The sequence below is a fragment of the Pholcus phalangioides genome, unplaced genomic scaffold, assembly GCF_987345545.1.
Source record: "Pholcus phalangioides strain wild (caught in Gottingen) unplaced genomic scaffold, Ppha-v1.0 ptg000008l_1, whole genome shotgun sequence".
Lineage (NCBI taxonomy): Eukaryota > Metazoa > Arthropoda > Arachnida > Araneae > Pholcidae > Pholcus > Pholcus phalangioides.
In genome coordinates, this window is record NW_028301601.1 from 54,425,704 (window position 1) to 54,443,333 (window position 17,630).

A 17,630-nucleotide genomic window follows, 5' to 3' on the forward strand; every position below is an offset into this window, starting at 1 on the left:
AAATTCTGTGACGTGAGAATTTCACGTCCGCGTCACGTCAGTGCCGTGGTGAGTTCCGGTTCATGGGAATTCTGTGACGTGGGAATCACGTTCGTCACGTAAACTACGTAACGTCACGTCAGAGTATTGCGTAGTCGTCTTAAAAGCCAAAACACACTGCACTGACGTGACGTTATTTTATGTCATGCTAGAGACGTTGTGAATTCCGTTTCGTGGAAATTCTGTGACGTGAGAATCACGTTCGTCACATAAACTACGTAACGTCATGCTAGATTCATTGTGAATTCCGTTTCGTGGAAATTCTGTGACGTGAGAATTTCACGTCCGCGTCACGTCAGTGCCGTGGTGAGTTCCGGTTCATGGGAATTCTGTGACGTGGGAATCACGTTCGTCACGTAAACTACGTAACGTCACGTCAGAGTATTGCGTAGTCGTCTTAAAAGCCAAAACACACTGCACTGACGTGACGTTATTTTATGTCATGCTAGAGACGTTGTGAATTCCGTTTCGTGGAAATTCTGTGACGTGAGAATCACGTTCGTCACATAAACTACGTAACGTCATGCTAGATTCATTGTGAATTCCGTTTCGTGGAAATTCTGTGACGTGAGAATTTCACGTCCGCGTCACGTCAGTGCCGTGGGAATCACGTTCGTCACGTAAACTACGTCACGACACGTCAGAGTATTGCGTAGCCCGCCTTAAGGGCCAAAACGCACTACACTGGCGTGACGTGATTTCACGCCATGCTGGAGACGTTGTGGATTTCGTTTCGTGGAAATTCTGTGACGTGAGAATTTCACGTCCGCGTCACGTCAGTGCCGTGGTGAATTCTGATTCATGGGAATTCTGTGACGTGGGAATCTCGTTCGTCACATAAACTGCGTCACGTCACGTCAGAGTATTGCGTAGCCGCCTTAAAGGCGAAAACACACGTGAAGTGATTTCATGTCATGCTCTAGAGACGTTGTGTGTGTGTGGGGAGGGGGGGGGGTGGGTCACGTCAGTTTGGCGTGTTCCGGCGTTAAGATTAATTTTTGTGTTTTGCGCATCAGTGAGATAAAGGAAACTTAAAAACTGTGTGTTTGACGTGAATATGTCTCGGTTCGGTTTCTAGACCATTTGCATACTCAAAACAGTAATTCCCGACTTCGACATGATGGAGCTCTGGGCAAAGCGGGTAGTGGGAAAAGGAACTCCTTTCATTGGATGATTTTTGTTGCACAACGGCCAATTTTCTCTACACGAGGGCTAATTAGGGCGGCATCTACAATTTAGTGCCGGTACCGAACGGCAGCGATCGACATTTTCGTCCCCTTTTATATAACGGCCGTTCAAGTATTACGTCAGCAAATCTTAAGCCATTTTTTACCCCCCTTCCCCCCCCCCTCCTCCTCAGCAAAATTTCGTCAGCACTGCTTCCTAACGCATATTGATGGGATCAGAAACGTACGCGGGAGGGGGAAGGGGGCATAGGTGGCTCGTGCACCCCACTCCTCACGAAAATTTTTTTTTTTTTAATGCAAAATTTTTTAATCAATTTGTGTTAATTTCAGTGCTATTTCAAAGGTAAGAACTCAGAAAATTTCACTTTAAGAAATTCATTGTGACCCACCCTTTAAGCCATGCATTGTAGTTGCCCGGGGAACAATTTCAGAGCATTCAAGTGGCCCGTGGCACATTTTCAGATCACTGAAGTAGGCCTCAAAGATCACTTAAGTAACCCGCCACACAGTTCCAGAACACTTGAACGTTCCGTGGTACATTTAGAGATCCCTTGAGTGACACGTGGCGCAGTTTTAGAGCACTTAAGCGACCTTAGCACTTAAGCACTTAATGACCCCCCAGTATCAAACTTTTGTAAAAATGAACTAAGCGGCACATTTACAAATCACTTACAAATCAATCACATACAAAGCGGGCCCCACACAGTGCGGTTCTACATCACTCAAATTACCCGCGGAACATTCTCAGATTACTTAAGTGATCCGTGGCACAATTACAGATAATCTGTCGTAAGTGATCCGTAATTATGCTACGGATCACTTGAGTGATGCGTGGCACAGTCCACAGCACTTAAGCGGCCCGTTTCCAGAGCACTTGAAGGATCCGTGAAACATTTAGAGATCACTGAAGTGCCTCTGTAGGGACTTATCAAAAGGGGGAATCTAGGTGCCAAATAACTATCGAAAGGTTTTTTTCCCAGTTTTTGGTGCACCGAGTAAGATGCCATTAAAAATATTTTATATCTTCATAAAGGGTGGTTGATGACGTAAGCATCATCCAAACCCCCCCCCCCCGTCATCAAAAGTCAGCAAACCGGAAATTCCTCCCCCCGATCGATGCTGACGTAATACTTGAATGACCCCCTAAGTGTGCCATAATATGAAAATTTATCTCATTAAAACATTTTTGCATTTGGTAGTTTGGAAGATAACGGCCTGGTCAAGGAATTTTTGGACACGTTGTATAAGAGTGTCCTGTAAGTCTTATAAGTCAGCCTTTATCCCATCAACCGCCTTTTGTAGAGGAATGGCTTCAGTTTAAAAAATGCTCAAAATATGTTCAAAAAATTTGAGAGGGGAAAATACAATTTATTAGAAAAAAAAAAAAATCCGGATTTTCATATGGACACCCTGTCCTAAAACTAGAAATTGTTTAGAGAGATATAGATGGCTTCTTTCTCAGCCAGAGATATCAAGGAAACAGTTATTTTCCGGATATTATGCTGAGGTGAGCTCGGAAAGAAAAGTCATCACGTCTCCGCCGGGACTCGAACCCAGGCCTCTTGCATACCGGGCAAGCATGCTACCATCTACACCACTGGAGATTCATGTGTCTCCAGTGGTGTAGATGGTCAGATGATGCAGCCAATAAGGTCAACGGTTACATTTTCTAGAATGTAAACCAATAACCTTATTGGTTAGATTTTTCAAGTTTTATAAAAGGACTTTTATCAGACTTTTATAGTGTAATCGCGGCCTAAGGGCGGGATTACACTGTAAAAGTGCTTTTATAAAACTTGAAAAACGCAACCAATAAATTGATCGGTTGCATTAGCTCAGATGTAACCGATCCGATTATTCGTTGTATTTTTCAAGTTTTATACAAGCACTTTTACAAATCTTTTATAGTGTAATCCAGGTCTAATGTTACGCAATATCAGAAAATTCTCAAAGAAAACTTGAACGGAAAGTTAAACACATAAAATTACATTTCATTTTGATAATATTACCGGTCCCCTTTTTAGTTTCCTGAATGATTATCACGTGCGGCTTTTTCGTGTACGAAAACATGGCGTTTCACCGAAGGCGTTTTTGTCTTTAGATTATTTTCCTTGATGCTGCTTATGAGTAGGAAAATAGTATATGCAAATTGAATTTTCTATACTGCCCCCTCCCCCAACACTGAAAAATATCGTTTCAAGACACAAAACATCAAAAATTTCACCATTGATATCTCGACGACATTTCATTCAAAAATGCCAAGAAGTAAATCTCTTTCAGTACAATAAAGAAGGGCACAAATTCCTGATTCTCACCTTTTTCTTACATACTAAAATTTAACTAAGTTAAAACATGGGCGGAGATACAGCGTCAAAGGTTGAGTCAACAGTTCTAACGTATATGCGTATATATGAATTGGCATCATCATCATCGTGCCCCCCCCCCACCCCAGTAATAATGACCGTGCCCGCCCAGACCTCCAAGTCTATCTCCGCCTATGAGTTAAAACAAATTTCGAGCCTACGGAAAAAATTTCAAAAAAATCAAGAATTTCAACAATTGATACCTCGACGAAATTTCATCCGAAATGCGAAGTAAATTTCTTTCAGTACAATAAAGAAAGGAGCAAATTTTCCAAATTGAAATATTAAAATTTACCATAAAAAATTTCCTTTTTATATTTTTCCCCAGTCATTATTTTACAGATGTACCTAAAACTCACAATAAAATAACAATTTCACAAAAAAACATTGTCTTTAATCAATCATATTCTGTACAAAGACGGTCTCAGTTATAAATTCAAATTGATTTCACTGTCAATTTTATCACACACATCTAATACTCGCACACAAAATTACACACACATAAATATGTACTTTCATTACATCCACAATACACTTCATTCAACGGAGCAGAATAAGTACTTAAAGAGGGGCTATTACTGATAAATTTTGCCTATATATTGACGGCGAAGTGAATTTATTCTGGAATTTATATGGAGGTGAAAAATTATATGAGATATTATCCAAAATATTCGGAGCGGTAAATATCAGATGTACTTTTTCCACAACACACTAAAATTATAAAGTACTAGTAGAAACACAGTTTTGTACTATAACACTACGCGTTCTGTGCGCTAATCGAAATAAAATGTCACTCTTATTATACTCTATGTGTTATGACCTTCCTAATTCGAATATTATATGATGGCTATTGTCACCGCGATGACCGTATAACGAACAATGTGGTAATGACATCGGTGGAATTCACAATTATTTATTTATTCGTCTATGCACAGGGTATCCAATAAATTCAGCGGGTGTTTCGAAGTTTCGTAAAAATTGATGGAATTGGTAACTTCAATACGATTTGCAAACGAAGTTGTCCTCACGAAGAGGAATGTATTTCTATAGAGCAGGGGGAAAAATTAGTTGGAATTTTCGTCGGTAGAGGGCGCTTCAAACAATTCCGGCAGCAGTGACCTAACCTGAACGTTTGTTATAGAGCTTCGCGGCTGAGGAGAACAATTTCACGAATAGTGCGCTTGTTTCCCCTAATTTCAACATCCTGATGCGAACTTACGCAAAATTTAGTTAAACTTTTTGTAGATAGAGGGTGCTGAAAACCAGCGCGCGGCAGGAATGTTTGGACTCTTGAACCTTTCTTCAATCTTTTCTGTTTCAGAAACGTTCCTAAAACTTCAGCCGGTGATTCGTGGCTGAGGTAAAGAAACTTCACCAATAGTGCTTTATCCCCATCACAATGGAAATTTTATAATCTTATGTAAGCGCCAGTGACAAGAAATTTCAGAAATGAGGTATTAATCGCATACCATGCATTTTATATGACACTGATTTGCATATTTCCTGTGATTTACTTTTTTGCAGCGCTCTCTATCGACAAAAAAATTTTTTTCTGTACCAAAAAAAAGAACCCTCCCCACTTGTACCGGTTCCCTCAATTTTTATGAATTTTTAAACTATTTACGAATTTATGGGACACCCTGTATATGTAAATATCACTTGCACGCGTACACTTCAGTCCTCTGCCTGCATTGATCACAGCTGACGTAGCAACACCAGTGGAACTTGCAGTTGCACTGCCAGTTCCTCATGTACTGGTGCGTGTTGTAGCCCCGGCCGCAGCACATTATGTCGCATCCGTCGACGCCACCGGAAGTCCTGTTGCACGATCGCCCGACGGTGCCCAGGGACCCCCTCTCGAGGTCCTCCTCGCAGTAACTGGGCGAGTTCTCGAGGTACACGAGGTCCCTCGGCCTCGGCCGCCTGTGCAGTCTTTTGGATTTCTTGAGTTTTAGGTGCAGGGGCTTCACCGACTTGCTCGCCGTCGTCGTCTTCTTCTTATTGGCGCCGGCGGCGCCACCGTAGAAAGGCACCACTCTCTTGGAGGTGTGGTACGACTTCATCAGGGCGTCGCCGATCCTGATGAACGGCGGTAGGCTCTTCCAGCACGTCTTCATTGTACAGGAACCGGACACTCCATGGCACTTGCACTCGGTCTTCAGATTGTGCTTCACTGCCTTCTCGAAATGCACATGATCATACATAAACGTGCATTTTGCATATGAAAAATAGAAAGAAAAATGCGATCAAATTCATATTTAAATTGCAATTTTTTGAAATCAATTAAAATAATAGAACTTCAGAAACACATTTTTTCCATTTATCTAGAACAGTGATTCCCAACGTGGGCGTTAACGCCCCCTGGGGGCGATAGAAGCGACGGATATAACATAGGATCCTATGGGTGAGATTGTGTTTGGTGAAGGATTTTGATGGGAGAAAAAAATTTCTGAAGAAAGAGCGATGGGGGAGACAAAAAGGGTTGGGAAACTATGATCTAGAACAGCGGTTCTCAACAGGTGCTCCGCGGAGCCCTAGGGGCTACTTGTGCACTCTTCAGGGGCTCCGCGGCCACTCGAGGAAAATAACATAAAAAAAAAACCAGTAAAATTTAAAAAAATAATTATAAATATTTTTAAATAGTAAAAATAAAATCAGTAACTTTGGCCGGCAGAAGTTGGTTTTCTGTGGTTCCCAACTTCAAGGCGCAAATGCGAGCCGATCTCCCCGTTGAAAAGTCTCGCCACAGAGAGCAACAGTCCTACAACGATAAATCATTCAATCATAACACTTCACTCATAGTTAGAAAAACTAGTGGCAGATGGCAGCACTACACATAACAAGCATTACAGAGAAACAAAAAAAACTTCACGTCAGGTTTCACTACACGTACACGCACATTCCCGCATGTACCGATTCGTTGGGTGTGTGGGCGGGGTGCATGTGTGGTGTAGCAGTAGTAGGTAGGGCCTCCAAAAAATGGCTCGGGGATCCATGATGTTCTTAAGTCAGCCACCTCGTTGGGAAATTTGCCTGTTGTGGCGTTGTATTTGTATTTGTATTTATTTGTATATTTGATGAATAATTAAAAAAATGGCCGACGGGGCTCCACCATAGAATTTTTGTACTTAAAAGGGCTCCGCGAGTCAAAGAAGGTTGACAACCGCTGATCTAGAACATACATGCTCAACCCATGGCCCGCGAGCCAAATGTGGCCCTCGGAGTCATCTGGTGCCGCCCGCGATCTAAAACCTGATTTTGTAAAAATGAACTAACTGAGCGGCTTATAAACTCATGAATTGAGTGTGACTCCATCCCGATGAAGTGACTCCATCCGCAACATATTTACACATCACTTGAGAACGTGCGGTACATTTCCAGAGCCCTTGCGAAGCCCGCGGCACATTTTCAGATTTTATTCAGTGATCCTCAGTGTAGTTCCAGATACCCTCGAGTTGCCAGCAGGACATTTCCAAATCTTTTAGGTGACCCGCGGCGCAGTTCCAAGTTCTCAAACAGTCCGCGTTACATTTTCAAATCAATTAAGTGACCCGCTGGGCCTTTCCGGGTCGCTTGAATGACCCGCGGTGCTGTTCCAGATCACTGAATTTTCCCACCTCGCATTTCCAGATTACTTAAGTGACTATCAGAACAGTTCCGATTCCCTCAAACGACCCGTGGCATATTTGCAGATCACTTAAATGGCCCGCAGTGCGGTTCCACATCACTGAAGTGCTTCCTCCCGACACTGTTCCAGATCAATCATTGCGCGCAACATATTTGCGTGATTCGCGGCACAGTTCCAGAGCACTTAAGCGGCCCGTAGAAAATTAACATTTCACTCTCGTAACCTGTGTCATTGTCCCAGACTCATTCAATTAAGTGGTCCCCGCCCGTGTTTGAACTAGTGAAGTGGCCCGCACTCTCCTAAAGAGGTTGAGCGCCCTATATTTAGAACAAAAATTTACAAGAATTTTACTGAATTCTTGTAAAGTGGTAGTTGATTAGCGATGATTAATAACGATATGTTTTAGCAATAGTTCACAACTTGGCTTTTATTTGGCAAGTTTTTGTCTGTAATTGGCAACTTTGAGTTCAAAAACTTTTTCCGGTGATAGCCGAAGGTACCCCACATGGATCTCGTATTAGTAAGACGGAGATAAGGCCAGCCTAGGTGGTATTTATCATGTTTTGAATACTTTTTACCGGGAAACCCTTCGCGTGGGCCGGATGAAACCCCTTAGGGGTCATTCAAGTATTACGTCAGCATCGATGGGGGGGAGGGGGGTTTGGACGATGCTTACGTCATCAACCGCCCTTTATGAAAATATGAAATATTCTTAACGATATTCGGTTTCGCCGAAAAAACGGAAAAAATCCTTTCGATAGTTAATTGGGCCCCTGAACTAACATTTTCCCTATTGATAAGTCCCCTACAGAACCACCTCAGTGGATCTCTAAATGTTTCACGGATCCTTCAAGTGCTCTGGAAATGTGTCCGGGCCGCTTAAGTGCTCTATAACTGCAATACATATCACTCAAGGGATCTCTAAATGCACCACGGATCGTTTAAGTGTTTTGGAACTGTGTCGCGGGATACTTAAGTGATCTATGAGTGTGAAAGTGATCTCTGAGGCCTACTTCAGTGATCTGAAAATGTGCCACGGGCCACTTGAATGCTCTGATATTGGGCTAAGACTCACTTAAGTGATTTGTAAATGTGTCGCTTAGTTCATTTTTACAAAAGTTTGTTACTGGGGGTCATTAAGTGCTAAGGTCGAACAAGTGCTCTAAAACTGTGCCAACTGTCACTCAAGGGATTTCTAAATGTGCCACGGATCGCTTAAGTGTTCTGGAACTGTGTCGCGGGTCACTTAAGGGATCTGTGAATGTGCCACGGGTCTACTTGAGTGATATGAAAATGTGCCACGGGTCTACTTGAGTGATATGAAAATGTGCCACGGGTCTACTTGAGTGATATGAAAATGTGCCACGGGCCACCTAAATGTTCTGGACTTGTGCCATGGGTCACCTAAGCGATCTGTGAATGTGCCGCTTAGTTCATTTTTACGAAATTAGGTTTAAAGGGGCAGGCAACACATCAGATAACCCCCCCCCCCCACGGGCCACATTTGGTCCACGGGCCAATGATTTATCATTATATGGCTTAGAGGGTGGGTCACAATGAATTTCTTAAAAGGAAATTTTATGTTCATAGCCTTCGAATAGCATTGAAATTAACAGAAATTGATTATAATAACATGTAAAGGTATTTTCTTTCGCAATTTTGATTTTTTGAAAAATATTTTTTGCATTAAAATTTTTTTTGATCGTTTGGAGACATCCCCACTATGCCTCCCCCCCCCCCGTGTACAGTCTCTGATCCCACCAATATGTGATAAGAGCCCCCCCCCCTTAGCATCCCCTGCCGGGGCTGCATTTGGCCCATAGGCCGGAGCTTGTGTACCAACGCATCATGCGATCACATGGGTTGGCTTACCTTTGGGGGGAGACGATGCGAACAATTATTTTCTATGGGGGGGGGGGATAAGAGGAATAGAGAAGACTGGTACTCTGGTATTGACCTTTCAGCACCAGCTTTGTTAGCCAAGACACACACACACGTCAATGAGGGAGAATTTACCTCGAAGGCTAACACGGAGAATAAAAACCTACTTCGTGATGATTCACTTGTACCGAGGGGAAATACAGAAGTGAGGTCGGAGGTCACTTATAATACCTATAATTCATAATAACCCTTGGGAACTTACCAAGAAATGGTAAAAGGAAAAGAAACCGAAATTAGCCGAAGGATGTTGCGCATGTAACTACCTGGTTTTCTTTATATTTTTGGCTCTTCTAAAATAACCTGTGTCATATAAAAAAATGTATCAGAATTTCATAGGAACGTATGTGTACACGGTAGTATAAGAAATATTTTCTATGATATATACATTCGGATCCTTAACCGGCTACCATTTTATTACAAAGATCAGAGGGGGCCAAAAATCATATCACAAATTACTGGGGCCAGTATTGGGTTTGATACGGACGAAGATTTTTCATGGCCTTGTGATGCAACTTCAGGAAGGACCAGAAATGTTTTTGTATCGGATGGGCTAGTTTGAGAACTCTTGATACTTGGTTCGAGCTTCTTTTTTGGAGTTATTACTGGTGACTTACTACACGGGTGCCTGAAAACCACAAAGAAAAAAATTCTGAAATTAAAATAAGTACGAAGAAAATTATCGTTACGAGGTAAATTCAGCTGTGATAGCGTCAATTCTGTGAAATGATAATATTATTGTATGCCATGAATGTCGCTCTCCACTTGTTAATACAAGATATACAGAAGACTGGATGTTGTGAAGATATTTATCATTAGAGATGTTAATTTTTTTTTTTAAGGAAAGAAAAAACTCATCTCTGTCTACCGGGAGTCGAACCCGGGTCCCTCGATTGCCGGACGAGTGCTCTGGTGGCTCGTCGTCCATGAGCTATTAGCTGATCGGTTTCACCGTCCATTGCACGGTTCCGTTCGGCATATATACGCTCTAGCGAAGGAAAATCTCTATCTCCTCTGTAGCTTAGTGGTCAGAGCACTCGTCTGGCAATCGAGGGACCCGGGTTCGACTCCCGGTAGAGGCAGAGATGGGTTTTTTCCTTTCTTAAAAAATTAACATCTCTAATAATAAATATCCTCACAACATCCAGTCTTCTGTATATCTTGTATAATATTATTGGATTGGATTTTGAATTTATTGGCGCAAGGACCAATTTGGTCAAACTGTGCCAAAAAGACCACATAGTAAAAATAAGAAACATTGTCCTTTTGTTAGAAAATAAAACCGAGCACGATAAAAGCACCGTGAAACGCAAAACAATGACGTGGCTTGTAAAAACTATAATTTATTGTAAAAACCAATGGCTTTATATATTGAAATTTAAAATTCTTACAAAAAAAAAAATGTTGGTTTAGTTTTTCATAGTTCTTTACTTAAAACTAAAGAAATCAATAGCGTAAATTACGAACAAGAATTCGCCGAGATATCGGTGAACGAAATTCTTGATATTTTTTCCCCCTACTCTTTTTACTTCCTAAAATTACTGTCTTAAAAAAAATTCGATTATCAGAAATAACGCAAAAAAATCAAGAATTTCAGTCACTGATTTCTCCGCTTTAATTTCCCACGGGTAAAATTATTTCCCTACAACTGGGGAAAAAAGTACAAATCTTTTTCGTGGTTGTTGTTTTGATATAAGAGCCGTATAAAAATATATAATATACTTTATGTATCAAGTATATAATCTTAATAATTATATTTTGCGTTATTTTTATAAATTATTTTGCTGAGATAAGCAGCTGGACTTCCCTCCGTCTTTTTTTTATATTTAATTCTATAATTAACTTAGAATTTTCATTCCTAATTTAGATAGTATTTTGTGTGAAAAACACTATAATCACAAAGGTTTTTAACAGCTGGTTGATATATTTTGGAAAGAGAGAAAATTCGACTGCACCTGCGGAGAATCGAACCCACGTCCTTTCACTTACCGGGTGAACGCCCTAGACCAGCGGTTCTCAACCTGTTTTGACTCGCGGAGCCCTTTCCAGTAAATAGTTTCTATGGCGGAGCCCTGTTTGAGTCGAGGAGCCCTTTTTTGTACATATTTTTTATGGCAGAACCTTGTAGGCCTCTCTTATTTACTTATCTATCAAATTTACTAATTCATTTTATTTTCCTTGAATCGCCGCGGAGGCCTTGGGGCTCCGCGGAGCACTGGTTGAGAACCGCTGCCCTAGACCATTAGACTACAGGAGCAACGAATATCTCAGTCTTTTCCTTGGAGCTCGTGTGCACTGAACGAGACCGTACATGGACGGTCGGACACAATTCAGGCCAAAGCTCGCAATTGCTGACGATGCCATCAGATGGCGACTTATCCGAGGGTGACGTCACTCTCCGCTATCCATACAAAGGTTTTTAACAGCTGGCTGATGCGAAGATATATACCGGTCCCGTTCACCCAGTACACACGAGCTCCAAGGAAAGATTGAGATATTCGTTGCCCCTGTAGTCTAGTGCGTTCACCCGGAAAATGGAAGGATGTGGGTTCGATTCCACGCACATGGGCAGTTGAATTTTCTCTCTTTCTAAAAATATATCTTCGCATCAGCCAGCTGTTAAAAACCTTTGCATGGATAGCGGAGAGTGACGTCATCCTCACTCTATACTTATATCTCATGTTCAAGAGAAGGAGCTATAACGGTGGTCTAAAAAGATGAATAAACGCTAGGAAGCGTGCTATTTTGGACGCGTTCTAGTAGTGCTGAAAATGGACATGTGAGTCCAAAGACAAATCCGTACACTCTTTGTCACTTGTTTGTTTAACTTTCGGTCACCATAAAGAACAAATAAACACGCTTTTCGCCGTGGCAATTATTTTATGAGGTCTTGGAAAACATATTTTCAATCGATCAATTCATTCAACTCCAATCAATTGAAATTCGAAACTGACCGCTCGAAATCTACCAAAGATTCTAAGCATTTCTGAATGTACATTTCATTACCATTTCGTGAATTAGGTCGGAGAAAAAAAAAATTTTGGATTGACATTAATTTTATTACATGCGCTTCTGAAACGCACCCAAGAAGCCCATTTTTCCTTGAGCCGCTGAAAATAAATCGCATGTTGATAGGCTGGAATGTTTCATTAAATACTTCATAATGATCGAACATAGCACCATCTAGTTTATTCTATATATGTAGAAAATTATTTGCTGAAGTAGGCAAAATTGAAATTAAAAGAGATTACCTTTTGCTTTAAGTTGCACTTGGAAAAAAATGGGATGTCGACGTACAAATGTTAATAGATGGCCAAGTACAATTTAAAAGTTATCTAACAATTAAAAGAAATCAATTTTCTCACAAAATTTACGAGAGAAATTGCTCAGAAATTTCTGCAGACGTTTTGTGCCTTTTGCATTGTAATCTGTTCGGTAAAATACTAATTTCCATGACTTCCGATGATATTGCTTTGCACTCTTTCAAGGACAGATGGCAGCAACCATAAAGTAGAACTCGCTGCTGTGGTGGTCGAGTGGTCGTAATGACGGACTCGCATCGCGAGGATCCGGGTTCGAACCCCACATAGTGGTGGTCGGCTGAAGTTGGTTTCCTGTGGTTCCCAACTTCGAGGCGCAAATGCGAGCCGATCTCCCTATCAAAAAGTCTCGCCACAGAGAGCAACAGGGCTACAACGATCAATTATTCAATCATTACGCTTCACTCATAGTTAGAAAAACTGGTGGCAGATAGCAGCACTACACATAACAAGCATTACACAGAAACAACCTTCACATCAGGTTTCACTACACTCACATTCCCGCATGTACCAATTCGTTAGAGGTTCCGTAGAGGAATATGGACGAGGTACATGCGTGGCTTAGTAGTAGTAGCACCAGTAGAACACGGAATAAGCACGACTCTAACAACATAAACACGTTAAGGGCTACATATGTACTCAGAGGGCACATTCTGGCATGCGTCAGTCCGTAAGAAATTCTGCAGAGGACGGGTGGGCCAACATCTACAGACACCCATCGTGTCGTGACAGACCCGGTAAATATCCTTTAACATAAAAATGTCTGTCTGCGCCTGTGCAGCCACGATATGATAGTTGTGAATACGTTCGTCGGTATTATGTTAAAGGAAGTTTGCCGTAGCTGACACGACATGGTGAGTGTCTGTAGATATGAATCCTACCGAATACGTACCAGGTACGTGTACAGTTATGTAGTAGTACTAGTAGTAGAGTACAGAGAGAGTGGTTATAAATAAACTGACACTGCTGGGATGTATGTAGCGCCCATTCTGATCGAGGTATTTTGATGAAACTTGATATGTATATGGGATACGTGGACCATGCGGAAAGGATAGAAAACTGAAATTTTAATGATTTGCATAATCGTGCCTATCAATAGACCAAGTTTATGGCAAGTACAAATATTTTTTAGTAAGTGAATTTTTGGATGTATACACACAAAACAGATATGATACAATGGAGTTTGAAAACAGAGAATATACATGCATAATATACACTCTCGCACCCAAATAAATACATTTTTTCCCATAAATGCTCCAGATATTAGAGCCTTGCAAGACTCTTCACAACAATTGATAAATTAATTTAGTGTTACCTAAATGAATATAAAATGCTGCACAAAAATAACATTACCTGGGCGCACGGGCAGACATGAAGCGAAAATTAAAACAAAAAGGGGGAAGGGGGACTGGCGTCAAAACTGCTGTTGCAAGAAAAATGTAATTTTTGGTATGTACTCGATAAATCGGAGAAAAAATGCGCACAGAGAGGAGAAAAAGGTTGTTAAAAATTGTATAAAAGTTTGATCGGGAATAGGTAATGGCGGAGGTACTTAGAAATGTGAGTATGTCTTTGAAGGGCGAAAAAAATGTGCATTCCTTAAGCAGGTGACAAAGATCATTGTGGCTATTTAGTTGGCTGGTTGCAAAACTGACAAGGTTCATCTGGGAAAAAATTTTGTGCAATATACCTTTGTTAGCGTAAAGTATAAAAGGATAAAGGCTTAGCCTGTGGCCATTTTCTACGAACCGCCAAAGGGAGATTGAAGAGAAGGTAAGATTGCAAGTACAGCGTAAATTCAGAATTATCTGCAAAGTGGAATAATGTTGAAGCGGACAGTCGAGATCTGTCTTCTTGGAAAGAGAGATATCAATATAGTTATTAGTAAGAGTTGTTAAAACTGCTGGAGTGAGGTAAAGAGGGTGCGTGAACCAGATATCAGATCGATGCGGAAGAGAAAGTTTCAATTAAAAGAATCAGTTCACTTTTTGACCACTAGGTGGAAAAAGCAGCAATTTTTTTATCGCATCTATCCTTTTCCCATAGTCCAAATAACCGTATATACCAAGTTTCGATGAAATACTTCCATCACAACGGGCGCTACAAAAGTCGGAGTAGTGACAGTATAATTAAACTGACATTACTCAGCTTGATTATACTGACACTGCTCCGATTTACGTAACGCCCGTTGTGGTGGACGTTTTTCATTGAAACTTGATATACAGGGTGTCCCATAAAGACCACCCAAACTCTGCACAGCCAGATTCCTCGCTTGGAATACATAAAAAATGCCCAAAGAACTGCACCTGTACGACCCATAGTTTTCGAGAAAAATGCGAAAGAAAAGTATGACGTCATATCCGGTGCAAGAAAAAAAAAACAAACTTTCCACGTCATTCCACTGCGCGCGCATGCATACCTCGATATGCGCGGTGGATATTTTGAACATCTTCCTATGTAAACATATGCAAATACCGATGTTCGTTTATAATAAATTTTTTTTTGCACCGGATAAGACGTCATATTTTTCTTTCACATTTTTTTCGAAAACTATGGGACGTACAGGCACAGTTCTTTGGGCATTTTTTATGTATTTCAAGCGAGGAATCTGACTGTGCGGAGTTTGGGCAGTCTTGATGGGACACCCTGTATACTTATTTAGACTATAGGAAAAATATAGAGGAGATGAAAAAGTTTAGTTTTTTCACCTGGTGGTCAAAAAGTGAACCGATTTTTTTTTATTGAAACTCTTTCCCACACACCTGGTCCACATATCCCATATACCAAGTTTCATCAAAATACCTCCATCAGAATGGCCGCTACATGCGTCTGAGTATCTATCCACCTTATATTAGTAGTATATTCTTTCGAACAACTGCACTTCCAGATGTGGTGGAGTTCCCATCTCGACATCATTTGCATACTTTATAAGTTCTCCTACTCATTAGAGCAAGTACTTACTAAAACATTGCAAAAGAAGAATTTTAATAAGGGAAATAACCAAGCATTCCGTTTGCGATTACTTGCCGAAACTGCACACGTATGAAAAATCCACATAAGATAGCAAGCATTATTAGCAGGACACGGCATCCGATATTTCCAACGTATCAATATGGAATTCACCAAAACTGAAAACGGTGCGAAACAGGTTCCAGATTCAAGAGAGATAACGAGGAATGTGGCATTACCTGGTGGATGTCTCAGGTGCAAATGGCATCGCAGAGCCGAAATGGTTTCCAAACGGGAACTAACCATATCTTTATTGCCGTAGATTTCAGTTTCCCACAACGTGAACTAAATAAGGTCAACGTAATAAGAATTCTGTTTCCATATAACACTCCGGGTGATTTTCTTTTCTTCCCATCTATGGCCTTTGGTAGGCGTTAGTAGTTAATAAGAGACATTCGAGAAGGACGGGAAAAAGGTTTCGTGTCATTTTTTTTCTTTTGCCCAACGTGAACGACTGTCTGTATTGCTGACGAGGGTGGATAAGAATTGTCCGAAAGTTATGGTTATGAGGCTTTTCCTCCGTGATAACGGAAAAATGGCGAGCACAAAAACGTTAATTTGTTTTTTTTTTTTTTTTTTTTTTTTCTTTTTTGAGCAATTTGACGGAAATGTGGAAAAGACGAGACCGAAAAGTACATTTCTGTAGAGCCATCTTCTTAGTTAATGAAGGAATGATGAAGTTGATCGTGTATATCTGTTACTAAATTTTTGCTGGTTCCATACTTTGTTTACGTTTTTTGAGGAGAGCAGTGGTTTTCAATTAGTGCTTACTGTAGGACCGCCAAAGACTGAGGGTATCTAGGACCTCCTTTACCTGCTATGTTCGGTTGAAGGTTATTTCGGTAGAAAAGTATAAATATATGCGACCCGCCAAGGGGTTGCGTCCGGCCCGCGAAAGTTGTTTCGGTAGAAAAGTATCAATATAAATATAATACTATAAAAATGCTTCGGCTTACCATATTTCTTTCATAAAAATACAGGATATCGCTCAAGAAAAGTTATCAAGGCAAGTGAAGATTGCCAATTACAGACGTAAAAATTGACAAAGTTAGGTAAAGTTGCCAGTGACAACATAAAAATTGTTTTTATCAATTACAATTGGGTACTGTCACGATTAGATTACAGACGAGATGGGGGGTTGGGAGTTGGAGAAAAGATTCTGGATTTCGTTAAGGTGGATGAATGTACACATATTAGGATGGAGGTATATTTTAAAAGCAATTGAACGGGGCCCCCATACCATCTCATATGTTATCTTACACTTGTCATATTATATACAATTGTCAAAGGCAAGTAAAGTTGTCATTTACGGCAAAAAAAAAATCTTAAACGTCAGTAAAGTTGTGAATTACAGACAAAAAATTGTCAAAGGCAAGTAAAGTTGGTATTTGTAGCATAAAAATTGTCAAATGTAAGTTGAGTTGCCATTTAACGCGATAAATTGTTAAAAGCAAGTAAATTTGTCATTTACATTCAAAAAAATTGTCGAAGGCCAGTTAATGTGTCAATTACAGACAAAAAAAAATTGTCAAAGGCAAGTAAAAATGTAAATTACACATAAAAACTATTGAAGGCAAGTAAAGTTGTTAATTACAGCCAAAACATTGTCAAAGGAAAATAAAGTTATCAACCATCGCTGTAAAATTGCTGACAGTCACGAGAAATGATGTGTACTGCTAGTCAAAATTTAATTCGCCAAAAAAACGTATATGTTTGCCAAATATGTGAGATGAATATATTTATATATGACTATAATCATGATAATTAGAGTCATAACTATCATAATACTTGATTTATAAGTCATGAAAATAATAACTCTTTATTTCAAAAAAAAAAAGAAGAAAAGAATCCTATTTGAAAATAAAGGAAAAAAGGGGCATTTTCTATATGAAAGAACTGGCAAATTTGCATGTAACGGCCAAAAATATGTAAATATCTTGTAAAATACAGGTCATATGGTCACCACATGCAGTATACAAGTTACTGGCCCGCGAGCGGCAGAAATGCCACATATCTGGCCCGCGGACTGAAAAGCTCGTGCTGCGCACCCGTGTTCTAAATCATGGGTGTATAAAGTCCAACTATCAAGCCGATCTGGCAAAATTCCCGATTTTCCTGATCAAAGCAATTCAAAACGTGCCGATTT

The 17,630-nt window shown here is 40.4% G+C and overlaps 1 protein-coding gene and 1 non-coding gene across 2 annotated transcripts in view; one reads left to right on the plus strand and one right to left on the minus strand.

The window, feature by feature from the left end:
* Positions 1 to 3,964: 3,964 nt before the first annotated feature.
* LOC149084534 (protein Wnt-7b-like) overlaps positions 3,965 to 17,630 on the minus strand; it is a 76,404-nt gene continuing 62,738 nt past the window's right edge. Inside the window, exon 4 of the mRNA XM_089234951.1 lies at positions 3,965 to 5,766. Within this exon, the coding sequence (XP_089091077.1) occupies positions 5,245 to 5,766 (522 nt within the window). The 3' untranslated portion in view covers positions 3,965 to 5,244. The remainder of the gene's footprint in view (positions 5,767 to 17,630) is intronic.
* TRNAA-GGC (transfer RNA alanine (anticodon GGC)) lies at positions 10,166 to 10,237 on the plus strand. Its single transcript has one exon. It is a non-coding gene; the product is annotated as a tRNA-Ala (tRNA).